This window comes from Lepidochelys kempii, chromosome 8, assembly GCF_965140285.1.
Source record: "Lepidochelys kempii isolate rLepKem1 chromosome 8, rLepKem1.hap1, whole genome shotgun sequence".
In the NCBI taxonomy this organism is placed as follows: Eukaryota; Metazoa; Chordata; order Testudines; family Cheloniidae; genus Lepidochelys; species Lepidochelys kempii.
Genome location: NC_136387.1, coordinates 39062731 through 39080026, shown reverse-complemented (window position 1 = coordinate 39080026; position 17296 = coordinate 39062731). Strand labels below are relative to the sequence as shown.

The following is a 17296-nucleotide window of genomic DNA, read 5'->3' as shown; positions in this document are numbered from 1 at the left end:
CAGGGCCTGCAGCCTGGATGCCTCTGCTGGGTGCAGCTGTGCCTGGGGAGAGCATGCAGCTTCCAGAGGTACCGCCTACCTGACAGTGCTACCTGCAGAGCACCGGGATTGTCTGCCCCCAAAGCAGCCGGCACCTTCTGGAGGGGCAGCCCTGGGGAGTCGCCTGACCCTCACAGGCAACCAGCTGTCCCAAGGTCATTCCAAGGGGACAGGTCAATCTGAGACTAGCAAGTGTGAGGGAAGCCCCCTCCTCCTGGGGTCAGAGAGGGAGTCAGTCCCTACAGGCCAGTGTTTTCCCCAGGAATTGAAATGGGGGAGGGCGGGTGTTCGAATTTACAGGTGGGAGTCAGGGCCGATGCGGGGTGAGACTGTGAGGGTTAAGGTGGCTCAATGGCACCATAGTAAAAACTGAAAAATGTTTCATGACCATTTAATTAGATTTAACTCATGTTTTAAAATCATCACACAAATTAAAGTTGGCTACTCAAGCCTTCTATGAAGCACTACATCTTCATCCTTCTTGGTTTCTTGTTATAATTTTGCACAAGTCTGTTAATGAACTTCTTGAATGCAATACGTTCATCTTTGGTGGCTTCTCATGTGTCCGGTACTTCCATTCCTTCAGTTGATATGCTCATTAGATCATTCACAAGATCAGGCAGAAGGCGACTTCTTTCAGAACACAAAATTCTATTCAATCGAGGCAAAAGAATGCTCAGCTGTAGCTGTTGTGACTGGGAGTAACAAGAGATGAATTCCTACTTCTTTCATCCCAAGAAACATAGCACAAAGATTGGGTCAAGCCACTAGTGATGATAAAAACGAAGTTGAAGTCAAATCTTCATTCATTTGTCGTATGATATTCCACTCTGTGTTCAAATTCTCTATTCTGTCCTGAGCACATGGCAGACCCATTGCTGGTAGTGCCTCACTCCACTCAAATGTTGGTGTTTTATAGGACAGGGATCTGGAAAAGCTACGTAGAGGTTGAATAGAATCTAGAAGTCACCGTTGTAGATTTTTAAGAATCAAGTCTGTGTACTTTTTCAGTTGTCTTAACAAACACTTCTTGTCCTCTTCACTTAAGGATTCAATATAAATGTCTTCATTACTCAACTTCTGGACTGAAGTCTTTGCTTCTTCCAGTACTTTTTCAATGGATAGCTCTCTGATTGATCCAAATGGAGCTTCTATTGCTGGACAAAGATCTACTACTGTTGTAGCAGATGCCGGGATGGCATTGTTTAATGACCCAAGTGGTTTCAACAGTAGACTTACAAGGGAGAGAATGGCAATAGTCTTCTCTGAACGTAGTAGCAAAAGTAATCCACCAGCCTCACTACTTAGATCCATCCCATCTTGGTAGATACTTTCCAAAGCCAGAAATAATGGCTGGAGTAATTTTAAGACAACAGCCAAGGATCTCTCATGAGAAAGCCAGAGGGTTTTCCCAGGTTGGACTAATTTGAACTTCAGTCCCAGTGTATCTTCTATATTTTCCAAGATATTCAGTCTTTTTGGACTCTTGCTGAAAAAATAATATAATGAAGACATTAAATGTATAGCTTTTTTAATGTCTTTTGAAGAGTCTGCAGCTTGTACTAAGCGCTAGTTGGAGTAGATGGCCTCTGCAGTGTGTATAGGAGAGATTAGGGTTATGCTTTTCTCTGAGAAAAGCTTGTACTTCCACCATGTCTTCTAGAGAAGTTTGCAGCTCCATCAAATGCACAAGCAGCCATCTGTTTGGGGTCCAATTGACAAGCATTTAACTCTTCTAAGATGTGGGTTGTCACAGATGCAGCCGATGTGTCTTCTATAACTTGAACATCTAGAAATGCATCTACTGGCCTACCACTGACATCAAGGTAATGTACACACTGACTTAATACTTGATTGCCATTTGCATCGGTGCATTCATCAGCCATGTATGCAAATTTTTTTTGTGGGGAGAGAGTTCTTCATTTTTTGAACTGTTGAGTCTTTCACTGTTGCACCGCATGCGTCTAGCCAGTCAGCTGAGTTTCTTGCAGAAAGATAGTGAGCATTTGCTAGTCTTGTTCAGAACCAGTGTTCAACTTCAGGATGAACAAGTGACAATGCACTTAACATTGGCCTCCAGTTTGTAGTGTGTGGTATCTCTTCTTAAATAGACAGTATGATGCCACAGCCATGTTTGTTCGCATGAACTGTGCTAAAAGAAAAGGAGTACTTGTGGCACCTTAGAGACTAATCAACTGCATGAAAAAACTTGTACAGATACAGACAGACATCATCTTCCTTTCCAATTTTTTTAAATTGGTTAGTCTCTAAGGTGCCACAAGTACTCCTTTTCTTTTTGCAAAGACAGACTAACACGGCTGTTACGATGAACTGTGTTGTGTCTCCAGCATTCTTAACAGACTCATTAACACTCACCGGTGTTGTCCTTGGGCAGTGGAGACTCAGAGTTCAGAGGTGCTTTCACATGAGTTTACCTCCCAGGTGGGGGGCAAGAAGGCACCTTGCTCGTTCCCCCAGCTGCTCATTGTTCGCTCTGGCCACTGTTGTTCGTTGTGCCACCATTCACTCCATCGCTCTGCTGCCAATGGCCCTGCGCCATCACCTTCTGCTGCCACCTGCCACTGTGACCTCTGCGAGGTGGTCTCTTGAGGTTCCACCCAGCTCTCAGTGATTTCAGCTGAGCTCTCAGTGGGGGAACCTTGCTGCTAGTGCAGACCGGGCTGTCTCTTCCACAGAAACACTGTCCCCCAGCAGGTCTAAGACTTAAACCTGATTTCAGCTGTAATGGTCACTGAACAAAACAAAAGACTATCTATGGAGCCTAATCAGCTCTGTCTTTAAACAGGTTTTAGAGTAGCAGCCGTGTTAGTCTGTATCCGAAAAAAGAACAGGAGTACTTGTGGCACCTTATAGACTAACAAATTTATTTGAGCATAAGCTTTCGTGGGTGAAAGCTTATGCTCAAATAAATTTGTTAGTCTCTAAGGTGCCACAAGTACTCCTGTTCTTTTTGTCTTTAAACAGTGGAGAGGGGCAGGTCAAATAGTACTTGTGACTCAGGCAGACCATCAAGCAAAACACGTGTCCCCACCCTCTGTCTTGATGCCCTCAATCAGCACAGGCTAAGTACAGTTCTACTGCCCTTTACTCCTACAATAAGAACAACAACATTTCATTACCCTCCTTCCCCCCACATTCAAGTGATTTGTTACCCAACCCCAGCCAGAATCTATCACTTGGGCAATGCAGCTCTGTTTGCTGGATACCTAGGTAGATTAGTTGTGAATGTAAATACAATCTGGTCCTGAAGCCTTTCCCCCCATCCTCCAGCTCATCACTAGCTTTCATGGAGAGATCATTTAGACTTTGTTTACAAATCATAATTTGAAATTATTAGGTTGGCCAACAACACTGAAATGAATGCACTGACATTGTCATAAAAAACAACAGCTGTATAAGGAAGCTAGTCTATGTTTATACTTTTCAAATCTATTATACTTTTTCAGATACACGTATTTTATCATACACTGTATATGCTTTTAAAGTGTGTATTAATGTTTCAATTTCAATTCAAATTTCCAAACAGTCACTAAACAGGCAACACTGCATGTAACTAGTTCACAAAACTGGGAGGGGGTGTTGGGGAAATTCAGGGGGTGTGTGGGGAAATCCCTGCCTACAGGCAATCAGCCCTGGGCTCCCTACACTACCATTCTTCTATCAAATGGGCCCCAGGCATCCCTGGAGGGATCCAGCACTCCCCCCCCATCCCACACTACTTCTTCCTTCCATGACAGTCATGCTCTGCTACATTATCTGCTCTTCTCAACCAAAGGCAACACCCATCCCAGCCACACTCAGCCTTACTGCACAGACGGGGGTCACGTGGAGGGCAGCCCCACAGGGGAAGGTCACTGCGGCAGCAGAAGAAAGTTCTGGGCAACTTCCCTTGTCTTGAGGAACAGGGATTCCTAGAAGGCCTTTGCGGGTCTCATTCCTAAACTGCTCTTGCACCTCTGGAGGAATCCAGCCCCCTGCTCTTCCCCCAACCCCCATACATTATCTGCTCATCTCAATCACTTCCTAGCCCCAGCTGGGCTGGGGACTGAGACATGAGGGAGGAACCAGCCCCCCACATCAGGCTGCCAGAGGAACATGGGCTTAAACTGAGACACACGTTTCCTGAGGTCGGAGGGCTTGGCTCTGAAACCTTGGCTATTGGTCCTCAGCCTGTGCATGGCTGGCAGCTCTGCAAAGCGGCTGGGCTATGCACAAACATACCCAGGTCTATGAATGCACACAGGGCTGGGTCCTCAGTCCAGGCCCCACGTGCCCCCAATAAAGGGAGATATGTCATTACTGTCCTGGAACTGTCACACTGCAATGGCCCTTGCAGCCACACAGCAGCCAGCATGGCTGTATGGCACTAACAGTGGCTAGCCCAACTGGCAGGTCACTCAGCACATCGAGAATAAGGGCACAAAGGGCACTGCAGACAGGGCAGGCTTCTCCGACCTGCTACTGGTCCCCAATGTTCAGCTTTGGTTCCTTACCGGCACTTTCTGCAAGCCTCTTGCAGAGACCAGGTGACTAATACCTCACCTGCTCCCAACTACATGTGCTATTGCCGGCCTCTATTCTCCAATCAGGCATAGAATGTATGGGGATAGATAGATAGATAGATAGATAGATAGATAGATAGATAGATAGATAGATAGATAGATAGATAGAAAAGAAGAGCTGGTCAGAGGATGACAATGTCCGTTTTGTGAAACTTTGGCGATTTCACCTTGGAGCAAAACTAAACCCTTTTGTGTGTTATCACAAAACGGTATTGTGTAAAAACATATATTTTTGGATCAAAAAGGTCGAGTTTCTGATTTGGGCTCCTCTCTCTCTGGAACTGACTCCCCCCTTGATCTCAGAGACCTTCCTGTCAACTTGACCAAAATCCATACGTCTGCATGAAATGTGTTGGCTTCAGTGAAACAGAAGATTTCTGTGAAAAGACATTTAATCAAAAATGTCCCACCAGCTCCCATAGGCGGAGACAACCAGGCCGTAGGCAGCAGGACTAACCCAGCATGCCCGCAAATACATCAACAGGAAACAGAGGAAGGGCCCCAGTCACAACACTGTCAGAAATAGCTTTGAGTGACAGGTTCTCACTCACACAGATTCCCTTCCCTGGGCTGCAGCACTGCAGAGCAAACACCATCTGCTCCCCCACACTCTGTCCAAAGGCCCCGCCTGCTGTCCCCCCCAACCTATGCCAAGGCCCTGCCTGCTCCCCTCCCCCCATGCCTAGGGCATACCTGCTTCCCCCCTTCCCTTCCCCGGTGCCTAGGGCACACCTGCTCACCTACCATACCCTGGGGGATGGGATGGCTAAGGGGGATCTCGGAGCGTAACAAAAAAGCACTGGTGAATCTCAGGACACAGCACTAGCAAGCGTTCTGTGAAGACCAGGCCAGAGGCCCAAGAGATGGCCGGTGATGGAACAGAACTTGGCCAGCTCTCTAACGTCCATGCCATGTGTCTGGGATCACCCCAATCCCTGTTCAGGAATATGGGCCTTGTATAAATAGCCCCTCAGCACGCCTGTCCTGCTGAGACAGAGCAATGCTGAGAAGGGTGGCTCCTGCCTCTGCAAAGCCAAACTTTCCACCAGCCAGCTGAGCAGTTTCTATTCAGCCAGCAGTTGAACGGATGCAGACGCCAACAGAGGCAGGGTGTTAGCTGCTAGCCTTATCTGATGGCAGGATCGATGGTCACCCAGCTCAGGCTTTCTAGATGCTGCAGGTGGCCTGCCACAATCCCTTGCTGGCGATGCTGGCCTGTGCAGGACTGCAGCTCCAGGGGGCTCAGGCTACGCCACAGCGGACAGGCCAGTGAGGGAGATGGAGGAAGGAGGGCTCTGGTTAGACTGAGCTCTGAGCTCTTACAGAGAGTTCTGCTTCTGCTGTGTCCAAAGTGGAAACAAGCCAGCGATAAGGAGAAGTTGCGCCTCTGCCCCAGTAGCACAGTTCAGACTTCCACATGGCAGGCCTCCTTCAGCTTCTCACCCGTAGCTGCAACTCCCCCGTCCTGCTTGCTGGGCCTGGGCGTGGGCCAGGGAGACCCGGGGCTGCAGTGCAGGGAGCTGGGCACTTGAGCAATCCTGACTGGGCGCAGAGCCCTTCTCCACCTTGCTAGCAGCCATAGGAGGGGCAGACGGATATTGTGAGACTGGCCGGAAGCTCAGCCTTTGCCCCCCCAGCAACAGATAGCCTCTCCCTTCAGTTCACCTAGCCCTGCGGCTGGGGTTGGGTAACAGGGCAGCAGTGGTGCAATCCCCAGGCTGTACAGGGCTCTTGCAATGGGCTGCACTTGAGCAGAGCAGGCTGGACTGTGTGAAAGCAGCTCTGGAGCTGAGGTGGGGGCGCTAGGGGACTCCTGTGCCTTGGGGGTGAAGGAGAAAGCAGGCCCAGCCATGCTCCAGCAGCAACCCCTCCTCTGCCATGAGGGGCAGAGGCGACACCAGCTAGCTCATCCCCTGCTTCCCGTGGAGCCCACACAATGCAAGGGCTCCACCAATAGCATGTAGCTGCTCTGTCAGCACCATCATACCCAAGGCTGCAGCCCTAGGGATCTGGCCAGCTCATTCCTCCAGCAGCCGTGGCCAGTCAGCGTCCAGCAAGGGGGAGGCCAACTGTGCTCGTGTTTGCAGGGGGCTCAGCTTGGAGTAGTGTGTCATGCACCACGCAACAGTAGCAAGCGCCTCGGCCCCAGGCTGAGCAGCGAGGCTGCGTCTCTCTCCCATGCCAAGGCGGCAGGAGCCCATGGTGCACCAAGCTGGCAGGGGCCCAGGCCTGGCAGCGAGCCCTGGCCCAGGGCACTCCCCACGGCTCTCCTGCAGAGCGCTGTGCTCAGTGGGACCCCGGCATGGGCTGGAGCTGTCCCTGTGGCTTCTCTCTGTGGGGAAAGATGCCACCTGGGCTCCCTGGGCCGGCCGGATGGGCGGTTGAGTCACGCCTGTCAGGAGAGCAAGACTCCAAGCCAGGCCTTCCCAAGCTACAGCCTGGGAGAGACCCACTGGTGAGTCTAGGGCTTCAGCATAAACAATGGTTCCACTTCCACCTGTAACTGGCGCTCCCAGCACTGCGTCCCCTCCGGCTCCCTCCTGCTGCCTTGGGCTCCCGGGATCCCCTTCAGCAGCTCTCAGACTTCTTCGCCCCACCAGCTCTGATCGAGGGCCCTTCTAGCCCCGTAACTCTCCCCTCCCCTCACACACCAGACCACGGCCCTGCTGAGTCCAGTATCCTCACCCCACAGCAGCTTACACTGGAGGCTTCAGAGATCGACTGCCAGCCACAGGGCAAGAAACGGGCTGAGAAGGAGAGAGAAGGGCCAGGGCAAAGGGGCAGGCCATGGGCAGAGTGGGAGGCAGGGGCAGATCGGCAGATCCAGTGTCGGGGACAGAGCAGTGACAGATGGAGGGGCAGGGTCCTGTGTATATGAGAGGAAAAGCAGGGGCCGGGGCATTGCCGGGGCGGGGGTGGGTGGGGAGGGGTGGAAGAGAGGGGCTGGAACAATGACAGGAGCTGATGGATGAGAGGGGAAGGGTAGGGGCAGTGCCCGGGGGAGGGGGGACTCCAATGACAGGAGCTGATGGATGAGAGGGGAAGGGTAGGGGCAGTGCCCGGGGGGGACTCAAAGTGCAGTGGCAGGGGGCAGTGCTGAGGGAAGGAGGGGGCAGGGGCAATGTGAAGAGGGTAGAGGTGGAGACAGGGACTGGTGGATGGGAGAGAGGGGACAGGTGTAGCAAAGAGAGGGGAGTGGAAGCACAGGGACAGGGGATGGTGCACAGGGAGGGAGGGGGCAGCCGCAGTGCCAGAGGAAGGAAGGAAGGAAAGGAGCAGTGCTCGGGAGGGGAGGGGAGGGGAGTGGAAGGGCAGAGGGCAGGGGCAATGTGGGGAGGGTGGGGGCAAGGGCAGAGGCTAGTGGATGGGAGAGGAAGGACAGGGGCAGGGGACAGTGCCAGGGAGGGAGGGGCCAGTGCTGGGGGGAGGGAAGGTCAGGAGCAATGCGGGGGGGGCATGCCCAGGAAGGGTGGGGGAGGGGCAATGCAGGGGATTGTGCCCAGGGAGGGAGGGGGCAGGGGCAATACAGGGGTGGGGTGGGGGGCAGTGCCCAGAAAGGGAGAGGGAGGGGAAATGCAGGGGGGGCAGGGGGCAGTGGTAAGGGAGGGAGGGAGGCAGGACAATGCAGGGGGGGCAGGGGTAGTGGCCAGGGAGGGAGGGGGCAGGGGTGATGGGGGGGCAGGGGGCAGTGCCAGGGCAGGGGGCAAGGGCAGTGCGGGGTGGGGGCAGGGGTACAGGAGCCGGTGGATGGCGAGGAAGTGCCGGCGAGGGGAGGGGCCGGCCGGCCGGGGGAGGGCGCTTAGTCGCGTCCCGCTGTCGAGCCCCAGCCGCAGTTCTTCTGAGCCCGGGGAGCGGCGCAGAGACCTGTGCCCGAGGAGCGGCCCGGGCTGGCGGCCGCGCTGGCCACAGCGGACGGCGCTGCAGGGCGAGAGGTGAGGGGCTCAGGGGACTGGACGGGGCGCAGGGCACCGCCCGCGGCAGCGGCTCTGCCAGGCAGGGCCGGCCGCGCGGAGGGGTCCGCGGGGCCGGGCCGACTCGGCTCCCCTTTGGGGCTCGGCTTTGACAGCGCGAACGGGGCGGCTATCCTCGGACTCGACATCGCTCGGCTCCAGAGTTAACGGCCGGGAGCGGTGACTGGCGCGGATCGCTTCCCGCTTGGGTTTCCGTGGGCTCGGGTAGCCGGGCCAGGGGCGGGGGGTCTGTTCTCCGGTCTGCAGGAAGCCTTCTCTTTCAGTTGGATAGTTGGCAGAGGCAGTCAGCTTCCAGTGCACTCTCCTCTCTCCTCCCCACCGCCAATTCACCCTGGTACCAGGGATCTGAGAACCCACCCCAGTCTATGCACCCTAGCACTTGGTACTAGGGGGCCTGAGAACCCCCCACCACTCAATGCCCCCTAGTGCCTGGTACAGGGGGCTGAGAATCCCCCCTGCCAACCAGTGCCCCCTGGCACCTGGTACTGGGTGGCTGAGAAACCCCCGGCTCTGCCAGCCAGTGCCCTCTGGTGCCTGGTATGGCAGGGAGGGGGCTTCCTACAGGTAAATATTTCTTTTCTGGTCCCCATGGCTGCTTGGCTGGATCGCCGTTGCCCTGCTCAGTCTCTGCCTAGTTGTTGTTTGGGGCCCTCCTCCGCTGACAGAGGAGAGAGCGGCTGTTTTGTTAGGAAGGTGCGATTATAAAGCCACAGGCAGGCCTGGGACCCTGCTTTGCTACTGCCCCACCTCCGCAGACTAGGTTTCCTTTTCCATACTGCAGAAGTGGGCCTGCCAACGAAGGTCCAGATGGTTGAGTGCCTGTGCAGCCTGGGTCGTGGCAAATGTTCCCACTGATGTAAAGGCCTGCTCTAGCCTGGGCACTTTTCCAAAACTGAATGGCATTAAAAACATTCATGGCATTTAGTGTAGGTCCTACACGTAAACAGCTGTGCTTCCTGCTTGTGACAGGGAGAGCTTTCCAGGTTAATTGGCATACCAGGTTTTTTAGCTAATTGGTTCTGGACAGATTAATGTATCCTCTGTTCTCACCACAACTGCACACACACAAACACATCTGCACCAAGCTGCTGCGGACACCAACAGACTCTCACAGCCTCACACATCACATGATCGCAGACACACCAGTGCACACTTGTGCACAGAGGCGCACCTACCCATTCCCAGCGCCGCACATTCCCAGTGCATGGACGACAGGGCTCCGGGGAGGCGGGAGGGGGCTGCGTGGGAGAATGTGAGCGGCAGGAAGGAAGGAAGTCTGCCCTGAACAATAGGGGGAAATGGAGGAACTGGAAACCCTGCTGGTGGCTGTGGAGTCAGCACAGCTGGCTTGATACAGAGCAGTATGATTCATGGGAAAAGGACCTCACAGCAACCTCATCGTGCTGCAGACAGGGCTCCTGAGCTTTGTCCTGGGACCTTGGATGGAGGGAGCTCTGCTGGCAGCCCTGAGCTGGGGGCGGAGGAGAGCTGGTGTTATTATGGTTTGTGTTATGGAAGCCCCAAGCAGGATCAGGGCCCCGTCATGCTGGGTGCTGCACAGACACGCAGGCCCCAGTCCTGCAGAGTCCCAAGGTATCTGAGAGAGGCCCTTATCCGAAGGGAGAGGGGCTGCCCCTCCAAGCTGCGTGGGCAATCTCCCCAGGCAGTGTGGGGAGCACAGCTGGGAGCCTGTCTGCCTGGAATGCGTGTGGCTGGGGGCTGTGTCCCAGATGCTGTCTCCCTGGGCTTGCCTATGAGTCATGCTGACCTCTCCCATGCCCTCCCTACCGTCAGGGAGATTCTGATGCTATCCTTCCAGTAGCAGAGCAGAGCCCTCCCCAAGCCAGCCAGCATCAGAGAACCGTCCCCGGGGGGGGGGGGCAGCTGCACCATGGGTATCTGAGTTCCCTGGTCCCCCTGCTCAAGGGATGGGCTGAGATTCTGGATACAGCAAATGGCCCAATATCCTCCCTACCAGCAAAGCACAAATCCCAGCCGGAGTCAGGCACTGGCTCCTCTGTCTGACTTGCCTGAGGAGGGGCTAGCAGGGATGGAGTCAGTGATGCCCATTGACAGGGCTTGCTTTTGTCTGGCCAGGGACAACCCCATGTCTAATCGAGTCAGCTCTGTCTCGGGAGCTGGAAGCCTGTGTTTGTGTGAGACCCTCACAGCCTGCGAGGGACGGTTCCTGCCTAGGCTGGGGTCGTGACCTCTCAGATGAAAGGGGGGTCAGGGTTTGAAGGCTTGGGGCAGGGTTTGGCAATTGATGCTCCGACCCTTGCTCAGAGCACTCACACCCTCTGGCAGTGAGTGACTGACTGCCCATGTGAGTGACTGACTGCCCATGGCAGGTTCTAACGGAGCTGGGAGCAGAGCAGTCAGAGCTCAGAGGGGTGTCCTAGCAAAGCGCTGGAGTGGGCATGGATCCTACAGGCTCTTCCAAGCACTGGGCCTTCTGGCTATTCTGTGGCACTGCCATCTCCTCCTGTCTCCTCAGGCAACCTCTCTCTTCTCTTTCCTCAGATGATGGCTTGACAGTCCCCTGGTGGGGGTCCGCAGGCCATGTTCTCCCCGTGCGACGCCAACTGTGACATCGCTGATTGGCTGGCCACCATCCATTTGGAGAGATACCAGGAAACCTTTAAGCAGCATGGGTACCAAGTGACCAGAGATGCTGTCTCCCTGGGTAACGAGGACCTGCAGCGGATCGGCATCACTGCCACTGGGCACCGCAAAAGGATCCTGAGTCTGGTGCAGCAGACGCAGCTGTTGGTGCAAGACAAAGGCAGGCCCGTGGCAGGAGATGCCTGTGCCAAGCCTGGCACATGTACAGAGCCCCTGGAAGTGCCCAGAGTGTGCCAAGCAGGCAAGGAGAACAATGGTACAAGTACTGCTAATGGAGCCCCAGTAGCAGCCATTGATGGGCTTGGGAACCACCAGTGCTCAGCTGGCCCCAGCCAAAACCAATCTCTGGAGAGGGAGCCTGCTCCACCCGTTGCCAAGCCGGTACCCAAGCCCAGGACGTTCTTCCAACGCCCTAGCCGAGCAGTGAGGCCAGAGCAGGGCCTGGTGCCCACGCCGCTGGCACGGACATCGGTGCCAACACGCAAACCTGGCTGTGAGGGGCCTTCTGCTGCTTTCATTGTACACGAGGGGTTTGTGCCAGGGGAAAGCTCCATGGATCTTGGGCGCTCGGAGTTCACCCTGGAGCAGCAGGCCGGCTCAGGAGAGAGAGGCTTAGCAGGCCCTCAGGCCCCCCAGCCTGTGGGTAGGGAGAGTGCTCTGGAGCCTATGCCAGCACCACGGGCTGGGGTGGCTGAAGTGGGTTTGGATAATGTGGAGATCCAGGCTGGGTGTGGAAAATCCTCCCCTTCCATCCCCGGTGTCTCTCCATGCCTCAGCCATGGGATCCAGCCAGCTGATTGCAGCCCCGCAAGCCCAGGGATGAGCCACTCGCTGTGCAGCTTCCCACGGTCTGCTCCAACCAGCCCTGCTGCCAGCGCGCAAAGAGAGCCTTCGCCAGCCCCGGGCGCCCCCTCCCAGCCAGCCTCTGCATGGGGCAGGATGGAGATGGTTTCGAATATCATTTATGAGGGACTAGAGCCCCCTTCACAACCAGCTGGGTGTTCAGGGGATGAGGAGCCTGCGAGGAACCGACCTACCCCACGGCCACTGGACTCAGCCGCGCAGCAAGGGACCACACCAGCAGAGAAGCCTGAGTAAGTGTGAGCCTGCTCCTAGCACCACGGTCTGCCCTCTACCTGGAAGCAGGAAAAGGGGCAGAGCTCAGGCAGGGCAGGGCAGGCCGAACTCCTGCTGTGCGCCTCATGTTTCCTGTAGACATTGCTTAGGTCTCCTCTTAGAGCCTTGTCCAGCAGTGCAACCATCTGGCTTAAATGACAGCCCCAGGCCCCGTTTCACTGCAGCTCCCAACCCTCTGGAAGGGGGTGGAGGGTGTGCATGGACCCTAACAAAGCCCCTTTCACAGCACTCCTCTGTGCTGAGGTCAGAAATGAGGAGAGCCCTGCGGCAAGGCGCACAGCATGGATGAGCCAGGCCAGGATCTCTCACGCCTTGGGGGACAGGCTAGTGCTGGGCCCTGAGCGCAGGTTACGCCCTGAGGAAGGGATCTGCTGGGTCTTGCGGGCCTCTAGGCAGAAGGGGACTTGCTGAGGTTACTTTGGGGCTGGCTCAGGAGCAGTGGAGGTTCCTGTGGCTAGTGGGCAGCATTGCTGTTGTTCCAGGATCCAGTTACTAGAGGTTAAAAGAGGAAGGAACTGTGCCTGCAGGTCACAGCTCAGGGACCCACCTGGGGAGGGCTCAGGGCCCTGACTGGGTCACAGCGCAGGGGGCTGGGCCAGGCAGGGGAGGGCTCAGGGTCCAGTGACCAGGTCAATGCACAGGGGGCTGGGGAGGGCTCGGGGTCATGTGGCCAGGTGACAGTGCAGGGGGCCAAGCTGGGGAGGGATCCGGGCCCATGGCCGGGTCACAGCACAGGGGACTGGGGAAGACTCAGGGCCCGTGGCTTTGTCACAGTGCAGGGGCCAGGCTGGGGAGGGCTCAGGGCCCAGTGACTGGGTCACAGTGCAAGGGGCCGGACCAGGTTGGGGAGGGCTCAGGGTCCCATGGTCAGGTCATAGTGCAGGGGCTGTGGCAGGATGGGGAGGGCTGGGTCATCTCTAGAGCCCTACCAAATTCATGACCATGAAAAACACATCACAGCCCATGAAATTTGGTCTCTCCCCGTGAAATCTGGTCTTGTGTGTGCTTTTACCCTATACTATTCTGATTTTGGGGGGAGACTAGCGTTTCTCAAATTGGGGGTCCTGAACCAAAAGGGAGTTACGGGGGAGGAGGGGGTCACAAGGTTATTTTACAGGGATTGCAGTATTGCCACCCTTACTTCTGCACTGCTGCCTTCAGAGCTGGTCTGCTGGAAAGTGGCGGCTGCTGACTGAGGGCCACGTCTGCAGGCAGCAGCGCAGAAGTAAGGGTGGCAATACCATACCATGCCATCCTTACTTCAGCGCTGCTGCTGGCGGCGGTGCTGCCTTCAAAGCTGGGCTCCCGGCCAGCAGCCACCGCTCTCCAGCTGCCCAGCTCTGGAGGCAGCACCGCCGCCAGCCGCAGCGCAGAAGTGAGGGTAGCAGTACCACAACCCTCACTGCCTAAAATAACCTTGCAACACCCCCACAACTCCTTTTTGGGTCAGGAACCCTACAATTACAACACTGTGAAATTTCAGATTTAAATGGCTGAAATCAACGATTTAAAAAATCCTGTGACTGTGAATTTGACCAAAATGGACCGTGAATTTGGTAGGGCTCTCGTCATCTCCCTCACTCCTTGCTCCATGCCCGGTCCCCTCCTCGCTCACCTGGGGACACAGGCTCTGCCTCCCGGGTGTGTTCCCCTGCCCACGCTAGCTGAGATGGAGCTTGCTCCCTGGGAATAGCAGTGTAGCTGTGGTGGAATAGTGGGCCAGCTGTCTGGGTCCAGTACTGCCCAGCACCCTGCATGCATATTCTGGTGGCTCACCCATGCTGCTGCCCGGGTTGCCATGGCCTACTGCAATTGTCTAGCTAGATCACAGCTAGTTGGGGAATGCCTTTACCTACAGTCCCGATGCAGCATGCACGTGCCCTCCTGGCAGCTGGCACACTGCCTGGGGCTTAGGAGGAGCCCAGGGCTCGTCTGCAGGGAGCCTGCCTGTGCCTTACTGTGCCGTGGAGAGTGGGCAGTGCTGGGCTGGGTAGAGTGGGGTGAGGTGGGGCAGGCAGCACCAGGCTGCTGCATCAGAAGGCCTGGCTGATGATTTAGAGCTGGTGGCCAACAGCTGGGTGGCTGGGGCAGGCCCACCAGGGGAGGGAATCTGAAGCATCAGTGCCAGGCCTCGGGTGTGGGCAGCAGTAATGGCCTGATCCCACTGGAGAGCTAGGAAAGTAAAGCTGGGGGCGGGGTGGGGGAGGGGGCTGTCTGGACAGGCCGAGGCCCTGCCCTCCAGACAACCCTCGTTGCAGTCTAGGATTGATGGGAAATCCGGGAGAAAGAAGCCTTCAAACCCAAGCCCCCGTCACAGGCTTCCCCGTGGCTGTGCCGGGGAGGGGAGCAGCTCCCCGCCAGTCTCAGGTTCCCCCGTGGCAGCACTGGGGAGGGGAGCACTCCTTCCAGTCGCAGGCTCCCCCGTGGTGGCACTGAGGAGGGGAGCAGCCCTGCTCCCATGGCAGGAACCAGGAAGCCCCTCCACCGCCAGCCCGGCCTGTGCAATCAGAGGCTGGGGGAAGACAGCGGGTGCAAGCGCCAGCCCTTCTCCCAAGGGCCCTGCCGGCTGTGAGGCTGGAGCCCTCCCCTCACCCTGGGAGATTTCCCTGTAGACACTGAGTAGCACTCTGCACCAGGCTCCACAGCTCCCTCCCCCGAGCCCAGTACTGGGCCTTCCTCTGGCCCACGCTGCCTTGCTGCTCCCTGTCTGGGCAGCGCATCCCGGGCAGGGTTGCCCCAAGCGCAGACCCCACTCTAGAGGGTGCCAGGTGGTAACCCTGCTGCCCGAGGCTCTGACGTGTTTCCTCTGCTCTCCTAGCTCTCCCAGATGGCCCAGCCTGGACCTGCCCCCCATCCCACAGAGGCCAGGTGAGAGCTGGGGGCTGTGGCGCTCTACGTGCACAGCCTGTCCCCCTGAAGGCCCCCGTGTCGCCTCCTCCCGGGGATGGGGGTGGTGCAGGGGCATGAATAGAGTTGGGGGGTTGGCCCTTTTGGGGGCATTAGTAGAGTAGGAGGGGATTGAGGCCCATACAGGGATGGTGGGGTGGGGCATTGATGGAGTGGGCAATAGGGGAATGGGGTAGGGAGGGGTTGGGAGCTCATATGGGGGCTGGGGCACTGCTAGGGCTGGGTGGGCGTTGAGGCCCATGGGGGGCATGGCTAGAATGCGAGGAGTTGAGGCCCATAGGGGTTTGGTGGTGGGGCATTGCTAGAATGGGGGTTTGGTGCCCATACATGGATGGGGGTGAGGGCACTGCTAGAGCAAAGGGAAGTTGCTGGGGTCTGTGTCTTTCTATGGTTTTGGAAGCTGCCAGCCCCCCAGAACCCACCCAGTGGTGTCTGCTTCCATGGCGGCCTCTGTCCAGTCCGGAGGGTGACTCCTGGGTTCTCTGTCTAGCAAGGGGCTTGTCCCCAGACACATGCCTGGACCGCCCCGCTGGGAAGCGCTGAGGGTAGGCGGCGCTGCCCCCAGTGCTGGGCTGTGCTCCTGTGAGAGCTGCTGGCGTCAGGGACATCCGGGGGGTGAACGGCGTGCCCTGTGTCCCACGCCAGGCCCTCCTGCCTCCCACAGCAGTGCCCAAGTGCTGAGGGATAGAGTCACAAGGGGGGTTTCTCCTGCTCTTGCGGGGCCCCCACCCCATCCCCATCCCCCCTGGGCCCCCAGCCCCTCATCTCCAGCAGAGCTCTGACTGGCAGCTCACTGCCTCTCCTGCTGTGTCTGTGCCCGCAGAGCCTGCCGAGGACCCCATCAGTCCCTACTGTGAGGCCGTGTTTGGACGTGGGCTCCCTGCCTGGGAGCAGAAGGTGAGGGCCACCAAGAGTGCAGGCTGGAGGGCGGGGATGTTTGGGCCCAGCTCCTGCCTCGAGTCTGGATGAAATAGGAGTGAGGCCACGCTCCGGCTTCCGCTCCCTCTGGCTGCACCTCGCAGCAGTGTGTGCTGGACCACGGGCCTCGGCTGCTCAGCAGAGTGCAGGCCCTGGCAGAGCCAGGTGATGGGGTGGTGGTAGGCCCTGGCTCCTGGGCACTGGCTGATGCAGGGGAAGGCAGTCCAAGGAGGCCTGAGGTTGAGGGGCGGGTGGCCTGGGCAGACAGAGCTATGGAGCAGAGCTCTCACCAGGGTCTTCTTTCAGAGCACAGGGACCCCCGCTGTGCCAGACTGTGAAGCGGTGCCAGAGCACTTCCCAGAGCTGGAGAGAGAGAGGCCCAGGTAAGCACCACTGCCCATAGCCCCTGGCCCCAAACCTGCTCCGTGGAGCCTCTATGCTCCCAGGGGGCAGGAGAAGCAGGTTGGATGGTAGTTTCCAGGCTTTGGGGAGAGGTGTCTGCTGCTGGGGCAATAGAGGGCAAGGAAAGCCAGGGTCAGTCTGGTTTGACTGAGGGAGTTGCTCCTTCCGTGTGTGGGGAGAACCTGGCTGCATGGAGGAGCAGGTGGGGATGCCAAGGTGGGCGAGGCTGGAACTGGTGTTTGTTGTATGTCCCTTGCAGCTGGATGTGCTCCTTCTCTCACCATTAGCTGGGGTGAGACAGTCGTGCCATGCCATGCACCAGCAGCCCCTGGTATGTACAGGGCAGAGCAGTACTCCTGGCAAGGCATGGCACTGCAGCTCAGAGGGACCACATGCTCACAGAGGATTCTGCAGGGAAGCTGTTCCCTGGCTAGCCAGATGCTCCAGGGGTTGGTTGGGTGTCACACGCGTTTTTCCTCTCAGCCATTGTTAGTGTCCTCAGCGCGCTCCTCCTGAGCTTCATGCTGGCTTGCAGGTGGCCTGTGCCAGGGTGATGGTAGCTGCAGGGGGCTGGGGCCGAATGTAGAGGCAGAAGCATCGATCGCGACCTCAGAGTAGGGTTGAAGTTTGCACTTGAAGTCCTGATTCAGGCTCTTATGTATAAAATGCAGAGGATTTAGTTTTCTCAAAATGACATCACTCACGCTCTGAGCA

At 57.0% G+C, this 17296-nt stretch overlaps 1 protein-coding gene across 8 annotated transcripts in view; it reads left to right on the top strand.

The window, feature by feature from the left end:
- The first annotated feature begins 8429 nt into the window (after positions 1 to 8429).
- The window catches only part of ARAP3 (ArfGAP with RhoGAP domain, ankyrin repeat and PH domain 3), a 77354-nt gene continuing 68487 nt past the window's right edge, over positions 8430 to 17296 (top strand). For 7 of the 8 annotated variants that reach the window (XM_073356187.2, XM_073356186.2, XM_073356185.2 and 4 more), the window contains exons 1-5: positions 8430 to 8554; positions 11117 to 12312; positions 15174 to 15223; positions 16086 to 16159; positions 16487 to 16563. In XM_073356187.2, coding sequence (XP_073212288.2) covers positions 11156 to 12312; positions 15174 to 15223; positions 16086 to 16159; positions 16487 to 16563 — 1358 coding nt within the window. In that variant the 5' untranslated portion in view covers positions 8430 to 8554; positions 11117 to 11155. The remainder of the gene's footprint in view (positions 8555 to 11116; positions 12313 to 15173; positions 15224 to 16085; positions 16160 to 16486; positions 16564 to 17296) is intronic. The other variant, XM_073356183.2, reaches the window with a different exon arrangement.